Source organism: Talpa europaea, assembly GCF_964194135.1.
Source record: "Talpa europaea genome assembly, chromosome: 9".
Lineage (NCBI taxonomy): Eukaryota > Metazoa > Chordata > Mammalia > Eulipotyphla > Talpidae > Talpa > Talpa europaea.
In genome coordinates, this window is record NC_140076.1 from 29,689,492 (window position 1) to 29,702,176 (window position 12,685).

General features: G+C 56.1%; 1 protein-coding gene across 1 annotated transcript in view; it reads right to left on the minus strand.

The window, feature by feature from the left end:
• Nucleotides 1–207: 207 nt before the first annotated feature.
• The window catches only part of TRABD2B (TraB domain containing 2B), a gene marked incomplete at both ends in the record, with an annotated part of 187,454 nt that continues 174,976 nt past the window's right edge, over nt 208–12,685 (minus strand). The window contains 3 exons of the mRNA XM_084244274.1: nt 208–427; nt 8,177–8,446; nt 10,310–10,400. Coding sequence (XP_084100400.1) covers nt 208–427; nt 8,177–8,446; nt 10,310–10,400 — 581 coding nt within the window. The remainder of the gene's footprint in view (nt 428–8,176; nt 8,447–10,309; nt 10,401–12,685) is intronic.

A 12,685-nucleotide genomic window follows, 5' to 3' on the forward strand; every position in this document is an offset into this window, starting at 1 on the left:
AAAGAGCCCCATAGCACTATGGGAAATTAAGATCCTTCTACAAAAAAGAAGATGTAACTTGGTACATTAAAGCTCTAGTGTGCTAACGGATCCCGTTTGGACTGCCTGTGAGGGGTCAGGCACCCCTGGAGCTGGTGGGAGGGGCAGTGGGTGTGGCCACAGACCCTCCTGTGGTTTCTCTGGCTTCTCTGCCCCCAGCGGCGGAGGTCAAGAGGGCCAGAGGGTGTGAAGCAGAAGGCAGGCTGAGAGGCTGGCAGCCATGATGGGCAGGAGACCCAGGGAGGCTTGTGAGCAGCCGGACACTGAGCTGCTGGCTGGCCTTGTCTCTTCTGGCTGTTGGAGCTGGTCGGAGAACTGCACGGGGGGCTTGGCGGTCCCAGAGCTGTGTGTGGACTGGAGGGGCAGTGGCGGTGGGGAGCCAGTGGTGCTGGAGAGAGAAAATACACGAAATGTGGAGTCCTCTCCGGGGCCCTGGTCTTAGGGTTCAGACCTGACTTGGAATTTTTTTCATGACGTGGGGAAAGAAACAAGGGATTCAGACAAGAAAAGTGAACAGCCCAGAGTCACACACATATCGTGAGGCCACACACCCTCCCTGCCAGGCTCGGGACTGGGCTGGGCAGAAAGGCCACAGGCTTCCCCTATGGCCACTGGAAAGGATAGATCTGGGTCACTCTCGGGCCGTCAAGAGTCCCTACTGATGTATGCAGGCACCCCGACCTTTATGTGTCCCTCCCCTGCTCACTCTGAGCTAAACAGAAAATAAAACAGAATGCAAACAGCTCCAGCATTTCCCGCCTGCATGATCACACCTACCATTTATTGAGTGTGTCTGGTTCTCAAAACAAACCTTCACACGGGTCTCAGCCCTCTTTCACCAGATGAGAAAACAGAGGCCGAGAGAGGCTCCAGGCAAGAGGCGGCCGGCAGCCCTTCATGGGCTGGAGCCCCAGGCCCGCCTCACTTGGCGGAACCACAGGGGGTTTTAGTGAAAACTGCTGTTCTTTGTGAACTTATAAAAATGCAATCCAGTTTTGGAGGTAACGGGTGAGATTGTTGTCTCAAGTAAGCCTGTGTGAGAAAGAGGGCGGGAGAGAGACAGAAACACAGAGACCGAATGAAGAACAAACTGGCAGCCTGAGGCAGGCACTGGGTGGTTGGAAAGTGCGGGGAGGACTCGAGAGCAGGTTACTGGCTCAGAGAGAGAGGAAGTGATGAACTGAGAGGGTCAGCGGGCAAGACATGCTGGGGGAGAGGTCACAACAGCCACAAGGTGTAACAGAGAGGCCACGGGGAAGGCTGTGGGATGGAGATGGGGCTGGGACCCCAAAGCTCATGGTCCACACCCACCTGGGTAGTGTGGGGTGTTGGGAGGCAGGTGGAGATGCAGACAGGTTCTGACAAATATCATCACACCAGAGGGGTAAGGTTTTGAGAAGCCCAAGGGCAGCAGGGAGACACAGAAGCCCCTTCCAGGAAGGGCTCTTGGAAGAGGTGACCTCTTATCAGTCAGCTGTGAAGGCAGGGAGTGTAGCTTGCACATGGCTGCTGAACACTGATGGGTGAGAGAAGTACTTACAGAGCCTGGCCCTGTGCCAAGTTCTCACCATACTCTAACTCAAAACCTCAACACTTCAAGGCAGGTAAGCCCTTATACCTGTTTCAAAGATGAAGAAACTGAGGCACTAAGGGGTTCAATGACTTGCTCCAGGACACACAGTAGGGCCAGGGTCTGAAGTGGGCCTGCAGCTGGTGCTCACCAGCAGATACTGGATGGGCAGAAATCTTGCCCTCCGTGGCCAGCCTACGGAACAGGCAGGCAGAACCCGGGCAGGGCCACCCCTGGGAGTCTGCATTGTGGGTGGGCCTCCACCATGTGGGACACTGCCCTCCTTCCCAGTGCTCGCCCACAGGCTGCTCACTCCCTGGGTCTCAGGGCCTCCCCCATGACTCCCTCATCCCATGGGGGCCCAACAACTGGGGGAACCCCCGTGGGAGCTCTACCATCACCACCAGTGCAGCCAGTGCCACTGTAGCCCTGGCCCAGGAGCCTCTCACACAGCCTGGATCAGCCTCGGCCTGGGCAGTGGGCAGGGGCTCAGCAGTCAGTGTGCACCCCCATCTTAATCTGGGCTGGGGCCTCTGTTCTGACAGCAGATGTCCAATCATCCTCAGTAAATGAAGGGTCCTCCTCCATGCTCCATCCCCCTACTTCCCTCTACTCCTGGTCACATTCCCTGCATAGGAGGCGCCTGCGTCCTGGTCCTTGTCCTTGTGTGCGTTTCTTCCCAACCTGGAGTCTGCGCTCATCTCAGAACCCCCGGAGGAGCTGGCAGGGAGGAGGGAGCAAGCTCCAGCCCCGCACCAAGGACACAGGGATGTTCCTGAATAGAGAGTGTGTGTGTGTGTGTGTGTGTGTGTGTGTGTGTGGACTGCAGGAGAGTCAGCTTGGCTGACTTCAAGGCCCCTCATAACCCACACCGGTATGCCTCCCTTCAGCCTGCCTGGGACTCGCAGTGATCAGGTGCCTCACCTTACCTTTCAGGGCTTTCCCAGCCACCCTCTCCAGTCACATCTAATGTCCTGCTGCCAGCTTCCTCCTCACCTATGAAGGCCTGGCTCAATGGCCCCCTCACCTGGAGGCCTCAGATCTGTCCTACATCCCCAATGCCACCTAGGAGAGTTGTCTCCCATTAAACCTTGTACATTTCTTGTCAATCACACTGTCAGAGATTCCTTTTTAGTTGTATGAGGTGTGAAGGGGTTTCTCTGTGCTGTGCTTAGAATGGTGGGGAGTACACCGAAAATGCCATATGGTGTTGGCTCGTTTTAACAGCGTTATTAATAGGATTACGTCTAATAACGTGCTCCATTCACAGAGCACTTCCTGTGTGCTGACTGACTGTGCTTGATTCTCTACGCGTGTCATTTTAGTAGTATTCCCATTTCCAAGACGAGGAAACCAAGGCTACAGGAAATCAGGACACAGATGTGCACTGGCGCTTGGGCTCCTGAGACTGAGCTGGGCCAGGGTGTGTCCCTGACTGAGCAAAAGAGACGAACACAGCAGGGAAGCTCCTGGTTGAGCCCTTGCTGCCTGGGGGTAGAGGCTGGCCGGGATCAGAGGCCAGAGGTGAAGTCTCCTATGGCCTCTGACCTAGCTGCCCTCAGCAGGGGCCATTACCTCAGCACCTTCCCTCCCTTTCTTTTCCAATAAAAGAAAACCCCACATCAACGAGGAAAGTTCCACCTAGCTGCTGCCCGAGCCTTGCAGTCTGAGCAGCTGGGAGCGCTGGGAGGGGGCTGGCCTGGGAGGAGGCTGGCATGCCACTTGGCCTCAGTCAGCTCCCTCTGTCAGAAGAAAGACCAAGTAGGAGTTATGAAAACTATGCCTCACAGGCGCCCAAAGGCATTTGCTTTCACACTTTGAAAACCAAAGATGCCAGCTCCCCCTTGGAGCCCGAGTGGGGTTTTTATTGCTTGGAAGAAGTCCCAGGGAAATGGGCTGAGGTTGGGGGGTAGGGAGGAAAAGCCCCTTCAAATGCTCCCCCACCTCCCCAGCCCACTGCTCACAAAGCTCAGTCCCCCAGCTCGGGATGCCCCCTCCCCTTGCTCCCCTGCCCCCGGCCCATGCTGGGGAAAATTGTCTCATGGCAAAGTGGCCTCAAAGCCAAACCAAACACTCTGAGTGTTCCCAGGCTCCACAGCCGGCTGGCACCGAGGGGCTGCGTCTGCTCTAAGCCGACAGGGCCCCTTTGCTTGGCTGGAAGAAGCCCCGTTCTAGCCTGCCCTGTGTTCCCATTTGCCGTCTGATTTTGGGGAAGTCCTGTCCTCTAGCCTGTTTTCCCTCGGTGTACAATGGAGGAGCAGGAATAGACCCATGGTCTTTAAAATGTTTTCTTGCAGCAGAAGCCAAGGTGAGATCTTTGCCTGAAGCCCCAGGGCATGAAGATGGCAGGATCTGGGAGTCTCTGGGCTGTGGCTTTCTGGCTAATATGAGGGGCTGCTGGGCTGTGCCCTGGGCAAACTTTTTAAAGGGTTCTGAGCAGACAAAGCAGAGATGGAGCTTGGGGCACATGGGGTGTCGGAGATAGGTCGACCTGTTGCTGGGGAGTGGATTAGATTGGCTAGAGGAGACTCCGCTAGATTCTAGGCTGGCCCCTAGTCTTGCTGGGCCAAGCAGGTCAGATGCAGGCAGAGATCTTAATTTGACAGTTTGCCTGCAGCTCTACGTCCTGCTAGCATGCCTTTGGCCACAGGGCCTTCTCTGCTGGGAATGCCTTCACCTTTCCCTCAGCCTCCCTCAATCATTCCTGACATTTAAGGTCCCCCTGATCCGTCGTCTGGGTTCCTTCTCAGGCACAGGCTGACTGTGGCTCCAGGGCCCTTTCAACTGGACCTTTTGGGGAAGCTGTCCCTGTGCCCAGTGGCGGCTCATTTAAGGCTGTAAGTCTAGGACATGCTGCAGGCTCAGGAGCAGTTTTCTGCTAGGGGGAGACTGGAGGTGTCTCAGGCTAGACTAAGTCTGCCACCAACTCTGGACACAGCTGTTAGCAGGTGACACCAGGGCTCTGCCGGCTGCCAATTCTAAGCATATACTCATTTACTCTGAGCCACAAGGCGACTACAAGGAGAGGCCAGGATTTGAATCTGATTCTGCCTGAATTCATCTGTGCTTTTATTCAATGAGTAATCCAGTTTCCCATTTCTCCTGGGGAAGTCTTTGACCTCTAATCAGACAATGTCCTGGCCTCATACAGAGACACTGATAACCCTGGACCATCCCGAGAGAAGGTCTGGATGTGCTAAGAGAAACCAGAACTGGGGAGCCCTGGGCAGCAGGAGGTGTAGAACAAGATTCTCTTCCCTCTGCAGGGCTTCTGGTCATCGGTTCCCCCAGAGAAGGAGGTCAATGACCCGACAAGGCTCTGGGTCTACCACATACAGATGTCACCTGTGTGTCTTGCTGTCTGCCAGGCCCAACACTTGCAAATGACCCCCTCACTGCACCTGCCCCATCGTGACTTTCCCAGTCCAATGGCCCAGAACTCTACACGCGGTTTATCCAATGTGTTTATACAACATATCTCACTCACACACACACACACACACACACACACACACACACACACCCCTCCCCCCCGCCTCCCCCTGTGAACTTCAAGAACAACAGAGCTGGTGTGACCTTCATTCAAAGCCCTAATGGCAGAAAAGGAGAAACTGAGGGTGGTCACGGCTGCCACACATGGGTGATGCCCTGCACACAGCCCGCTTGGGACTGGTCTCCACCTCGCTTGCCCTGGTCACACCCTGCCCTGCTGGCCCCTACTGGCTCTCAGATGTGACGGTCCTGGAGAGTGCTGTCGCTGCTGTGTAGCCTTCTGCAGACACACGCTTGGCCCTTTCACGGTCCCCCATAAATCATCCTGCCACGGACTGCTGCTTCCCTAAACCTCCTCGGGTGTGTTTACATCTTGGGTAATGAGGGGCAAGGGGAGGCTAGCCTGCTCCAGGTAGTGTCCTGACCTGGTGCTTGCGCGCGCACACACACACACAAGCGCGTGCGCACATGCACACCTGTCACTCATGCACACGTGAGCAAACCATTAGCCAGGCCCCCGATGACCTAGAGAAATCTACCCAGATCTGGGTTCCAGGGCCTCCTGGTCAAGAAACACAAGTGAGGAATTGAGGTCTGTGTGCTGTGTGGACCTCCACAGGGGCTAGCGGAGGAGAGCAGGGAGACCCCAGCAGTGGTGGCGTGGCTCTTCGATTAGATAGAGCTGCATGCAAGTTCTGACTCCACAGCTGACTTGTTACAGGGTTTGGGCAAGGTATCTGATCGCAGAGCCTTGGCTTCCACTTTGACAAATAAGGTCTCCTTCCAGGACTCTTGACAGAACGGGGACATGATGGCAAGAAGTGCCTGACACAGAATGGGAGTTGGACACATGGCCAGTGGCACCGGGCTCTGCAGAGAGGGCAGCATGGAGGGTGGAGGGGTCAGGCAGGGCCTGCTGAAGAGCAGCACAAGCCTGGCAGGGGTGGGGTGGGGCAGCAGGCTCTTAGCAGGAGGGACAGCGGGTGGGCAGGGAAGGAGGTGGAGGCTCTGCAACTGGGCAGACAAAAGGAAGATCATCTGGGGGAGAGGGAGCACCGAAGACTCTCACATGGAGGGGGGTGATGTAAAGCACAGACCTGGAACCAGGCCTGTTAGGACCCCAGCATAGGCTTACAGGCAGAAGATGAGTAGGGACAGCAAAACAGCAAGGAAAAGGGCCTTGTTCGAAGAGCTACAAAGCGGGCCTGGGGCCCTCCGATAGCACTCGTCTGGCCTTTCGGAGAATTGGAAACCTAGGAGGAGGGGATGAGTTCTCGGGGAAGGACAGGAGCCGGGCCCTGCACCTCGGCCTCTTGGGGAGCTCAGGGCCCATGGGACAAATTGGGCCCATTTGCACACTGGGTGCGTCCCAGGAAACCAAAGCCAAGGTTTCCAACAACAGGTTGCCAGTCAGTGGAAACTTTGTTCTTCATCCCAACCAGATAGAAGAAAGTTTTCTTCTATCCAACCACAATTTACCTGTTTGGACTGAGAAGGGGCTCCCTCTTGCCAAAGAAAAACTGTTTTCTTCTCCTGAAACTGGGCCCTGTGTTTCAGAACTATGTGTTGTGAAAAGGAAACTGTTTGGAACCATTTATAGAAATTTGCCTTTCAGACATGGTTAGGGGCTGGGGGTCCGTAGCCTGAGCTGACAGCCAGCCTCCTGTCGCCTGGTGGGCTGGACCCACCACTGGCCGGGTCTCTGGTCACCCATAGGGTTCATCAAGGCTCTCAGTGACCTACTGATCTGAGCTCTTCATGGGCTGCCAGCTCCTCCATTTGTCCCTCGTCTCCCTGGCAGCCTGCATGCCCTCCCCAGGGCTGAAGGAAGCGTGCTTGCTAACGGTGCCCTCCTCCCCTGGTTTGAAGGGGGCATCCCTGCTGGGCATGTGAACCACATGTGTCAAGCCAATTTGGTGACAGCTGTGTCTCTGCTTTGGGCAGGCAGGCTGGGCGACCAGGGCTCTGTAGATGTTACTATCCCAGTAGTCCAAGCCAGCACTTTGAAACCAATGCCTCAGGGGCTGATGGCTTGATGCTTATTTGCTCAAAATCTTACAGATAGTTCATACACCGAACCTTAAGGTAGTGGACTGGGTGTGGTCAACCTTTCATCAGTGACAGACCTGGCTGAAGGAGGATCATGAAGTAGCCAGTGCGGGAAGCAGCCGACACCTGTGTGACCCTGGACAAGCCTTTTGCCCTGCACCCTGGGCCTTAGCTGTTCATTATCTGGAGACTCATCTATATCTGCAGTGCACATTTAACATGAGGCCTCCTGTGCCACGGAGTCTGGTTCCCAAGCCTAGGCTGGCTGCTGCAGCTTGGGACACCACCCTTCCCTGGGACATCCTCGGTGCTCGGTGACACTGGTCACCAAAGGTGGACATTCCTGCCACAAATCCTGCAGGTGGAGGATTAGAAGTTTAGAAGACTGTCCTGGTTATAGCAGGAACTTTGGGAACAGACAGGCCCAGAAGGTGGGGCAGGAGGGACACACAGCGGAGGGCAGAGGCAGCGGCATAGTAGGGGGATTCCTGCAGCTGTTGGTTTCCAACAAGGTTTATCGCAAATTCCCTGCACCCTGATGAGACCGAGCTCGGGCAGGCAGGCCTGTCCTCTCTCTGGCACAGTGGGATCCGCCCTGTCAGGATGTTGCTGCCCAGGCCAGGGAGTCATGCCTGGGATGGAGTCAGCCTACCCCTTGCCCTCCAAGTTTCATCTTCTGTCCATGGGACAAACTGGGTGCGACCCAGGAAATGAAAACCAAAGCTGACTTTTGTCCACTGCACCTAACAGAAGCTTCTATTCCCCCACCTTTAAAACGGAGAAAAAGATGCTCACTCTTTTTTGAGATTGTAAGTGAGAAGTCAGATATGAGCGTGCTCTGGAAGCCCCAAATAAGAGGATCCTCTGTGAATGGGGAAAGCCAGGCCCACGTTTCCCCTCAAGTACCCACTGGCCATGCTTCCTTAGAGCAGGACTTGGGGCAACATAGTGCCAGGCCCAGGGCAGGTTCAAGGTCAGCTGACAGGCTCCTGGCAGACCTGCCCTGCCCCCCAACCTCTGGCTCACCTGTCCTCGATGCGGACCCAGAGGTCATTGAACTGCCGTGGCCGCTGGTGTTTGTTCTGCCGCTTGTGCCACTTCTTCTGGCGCCCAAACTCTTCCAGCTGGCTGAGGCTGTCGGGGAGCAGGAGGTGAGGGGACAGGGCGGGGTCTTCCTCCTCAGGGGGGGCAGTGGGTGTCGCTGAGGGCACCGGCAGGACAGCAGCGGCTGGGGTCTCCGGGGCTGGGCTCGCCGAGGTACCTTCAGGAGGGGGTGCTGGGCTCCGGGCAGCAGGGCTGTAAGGGGTAACGGCACGTGAGACACACATGGAGGGCAGGGCTCTCATGTGGGACAGAAGTGCAATTCCCTGGGAGAGTCCTTAGGTCAGGAGGAGATGCGGGGCTGGTCAGAGTAACCAGGACAACTGTCACCTGGTATTGCGAGGCCGACCTATTCTTTCATTTACTGATTCGATGCATACTTACTGAGCATCCGCCCTGCAGCAGACGCTTTTCCAGAACTGGGCATTGGCAGTGATGCCAACAGATAATGTTTCCCTGCCTTCTCTGAGGGTGCACTTCAAAATCGATGGAAAGTAAGACAACAGGACATCAAACAGTCTTTTGGGTAGTCCTTCGGCTAGCTGCTGAAGAAAAAGATCAAGAAGAGAGAGCAGAGAGCATGGGGCGGGGTGCTGGTCATTGCCAGGTGACGTTTGAGCCCAGGCTGTAGGAGGTGAGGGAGTGAGCCATGCATGGGTTTCTGGTCAGGGTCACTCATTCAACCTGCTCTTGGACTGAGGGGTGTTAGGTGAGTTACTTAACCTTGTGGTGACTCCATCTGCTGCCCTGGAAAATGGGCCATTACAGCCTGTTACCTCATAGGGGCCTCCTGAGGGTGGTACAGTTAATGCAGCCCAAGTACTCAGAACAGTGCCTGGCAAAGAGCAAGCTGCTGAAGCACTCAAGCAGTTAACATTAGTAATTACATAGTCGAGGTCACCAAATATTGCATTTTAACATATTACTGCTATGTCATTGGTCCAATGGTCCATTCAAACACCTGTTTACTGAGCCCCGTTTCAGGGGAGGCAGGGCATTGTTGATCAGGTTAGAGCTGAAGCTGGAGGTAGAGAGATGTGGGTTTGACCAGGACACTGCACCTTGCAGACTGTGACTGAGGGGCAGGTGATATGATCATACCAAACAGCAGTTTGCTGTCAAGTGCTACTACTGACCACGCAGGGCTGTCATAGGATGAAGGAGAGGAGTTCAAACAGCTCTGGCACATAACCAGCCTCTCTGTGATGTTGGCCAATGGGCAAAGAACCTGGCTGCAGCAGGCCTGCAGGGCACAGGAAATACGTGTGTGGAGCTCAACCCACACAGAGGTGCACACAGACACTCCTTAGCCTGGGAGTAGCCTCTGCTCCTCTCCCTTTTTCCTTCCTTTCTGTGGCCTGAGGGGAATTCCTGGGGGGACATCTGACCCTGGGGGAAGTTTGGGCAGGGTTTCAGGAACTGTCAAGGGGAGACAGTGCCCAAGGAGTCAGCAGCCTGTTCCCTCCACTCCCACATGCCAGTGTGGTGGGGGGTTTCTTTCTCCTTGAGAGAGAGAGAAGGCCATCTACTCAGTCTGTGCTCCCCCAGCCCCCATGGCAACCCCAGATTCCCAGGGCCCGGGAGATGCCGCAGCTGCTGGGGAGATAATTCAAAACAGGCAGACAAAAGATGGACCTAGGGAGCACCTGTGGCCGATGATGGCTTTTATTGTTGGGGTGGCCTTAGCATCCCCTCCCCCTTATCCCACCAGAGGATTTCAGTGTGCTCTCAAGACTCAGGCTGAGCGCCCTTGGAGCAGGGCTCTGGGGGGAGAAATGGAGGGACCCCTCTTTAAGGCCTGGGCTCTGAGATGAATAGGAGTTGGGGCAGCCTCAGTGGCCTGCCTCCCGGCCCCTCTCCCACCCTGACCTGGGCTGGCACAATGAGCTTCAAGGTGAAGGTCCCTGGGGCTGACAGGGTGCTTGAGGAATGCCTTGCTGTGCTCAGATGCTGAGAAAAAGCAGTCTTGTCAGGCTGACTCAAGAGATGAGAAGAGGAAGGACTCAAACACGAGGGGTTATAAGCGCCTCTAGAAGCGCCCTGTGAGCAGCTGCTGACCTGTGGATGGTCTGTCCCGCGGGCGTGTGCTCCACCTCCAGCCCTGCCTGCCGCAGCACGTCGATGACGGTGTTGTTCCCCAGAAAGTGACCTGCAACACAAGACACAAAGTGAGCTCAGCCTCATGCCAGGTGACCTGCAGCAGGGCACGCCCCAGGCTGGGGGCCTACAGCAAAGTGAGGTGCCAGACTCTGAGGCAGGGCAGGTTAGTGGGAAGATGTACTGGTGTCACCCTGCCTGGGTCCAAATCCTGGTTCTGCTGTTCATCAATTGCACCTCCCTGAGGCTGTTTCCCCATCTGTAAAGAGGGAATGTCTGTTGTGGCAACCTGCAAGGTTGTGCGGATTACGGGGTGGCAGCCGGCATAGAGCAAAGGCTCCCAAGGGTCTTGTGCTGCATCACTGCATCAGCCCAGCTGTCCATGCGGGGGTTGCCTCCAGCCATCACGCAAGGCTAAGCGCAAAGAAACCTCTTTCAAGAAGCCAGCAAGCCTTCGACACACCTATGGCTCATCTTTGTAAGATCCGCCAGCAACTCCGGGCTCCTTGTTCTGCGTGTCTTGTCTGTCTCCTCACCAAGTCCCTTGGGGCACAGACTGCAGGATCACTGCTCTGCATAGGCCTGGCATGTGCTGAGTGTTGGTTGGATCTGAGCCTTCCCCGATTCATTTTTGCACCATTTATCTAATATTTATGGACTGATACTATGGCCCAGGCACTGGGATAGCCCCTGAGGACTCACCAAGGTGTCAGATCCTGGAGGGGTGACCATCCAATCACAGGGTCCAGGAGGCAGTGGCAAGGGCATGGAGGTGGCACAGACACAGACATTCATGTGTAAGGGGGAGGGGCCATCTCAACACCCAACCTGTAATCATTCAACAAACACTCAGGATGCACTGACTCTGTGGCCAGCCCTGTGCCAGGCACTGGGAACACAGGAATGAATCACCTAGCCAGCAGACGCAGAGGAGAGGGGGAGCCAGCCTCCTCCAGAGGACGCATGCTGAGAGCTGAGAACACAGGTGGCTCTGCCGGGCTCTGGAAGGAGGCATCCTCTGAGGCTGGGCTGTGAGGCAGCTCCCTGGCAGCCCCCACTGTTCACTGTAGCAATGTAGGCAGACAGGGGTGGCCGGTGTTTACCCAGAGCTCTGGGGGCCTGACCCGCCTGTGTGGCTGTTCCTCAGCCCCATCATCCGTGTAGAGTGCTCCCCTCCTGCTTACCAGTCTCCCAGACCCCTGGGGAGGGGAGTCCTGCACCACGACTCTAATTGACTTGACGGGTGGTGACAGGTGACAGGCTGGAAGGTCAGCATGTTGACAGCCCCATGGAGGTCTGAGGAGACCAAAGAGTGGACAAGCTGTCGGGGAATACAGCGGTTCCCACCAGTGCAACTGGGACGGCACAGCAGCAGGAGCGAGGGGAAGCCCTGCAGCCCTCCCCAGCGGCCTTGGCTTTGCTAACCTAGGGAATGCCCAAGGAGGCCCCCTGCCCAGCAATCTCTCTTGCCGCCTGCCACTGTCCCTGAGATCCTGCCTCTGGAGCACTGGACACGCGGCGTGGGGTATGGCCCAGGACCAGCTCACTTGGAGACCTTGGCGAGCCCATTATGCTAAAATGCCTCCATTTCTGTGTGCAAGGTAGGAAGCGGCTGCATACTTTCTCTAGCTCTCAGATTCTACAGGGAAGGTTTTTGATGCCAGAGACCCTCATAGAAATGTATTTGCCCTCTCTTTAATGCCTTTTCTCCACGTCCATTTCATTCATCTGAGTAACACTGCCTGAGTGCACGTCCAGTGCTGGGCAGAGGGGCAGGCGGCCTCCGGGCCAGGCACTCACTGAGAGTCAGGCTCTTCTGATCCAGGTGCCAAGGGCTATGTTGAAGGGAGCACATGAGGATTAAGGTCACCCAGGAAGCGCTGAATCAAACTTGGGGTGAGGGATGACCTCCCTGAGGCGGCACTGCTAATTGACCAGAGGCCAGCTAGGCGAGGACAGGAGAGGGAGGCACCCAGGGGGGGTGTTCCAGTTAGGGAAGAGGGTACTGCAAAGATGAGGAGGTGGGAGAGGCAAGTTGGGGAGCTGGCTGCAGGAGAGATGAGGACAACAGACAGGCCCTCCCAGGCTCTGGCCTTGATCCACTGCTGTCAGGGACAGAAGCCCCAGCCTCCTGCCAGACTAAGTCTCTTGTGCATGTTCCTGAGCAAGTGGCTTCCCCGCTCCCGGGCTGTTTTTCTGTGTGGCAAATGGGCACAAGCCCTTGGTTGACTTGTTGGGGCATCTGTAAGGCCCTATCAAGGAAGGAGAGCGAAAGTCTCTGGGAAAAGTCCAGAGTGCACTTTTGAGTGATGTGCTGAGCCGGCCCCTGGCAGGGGC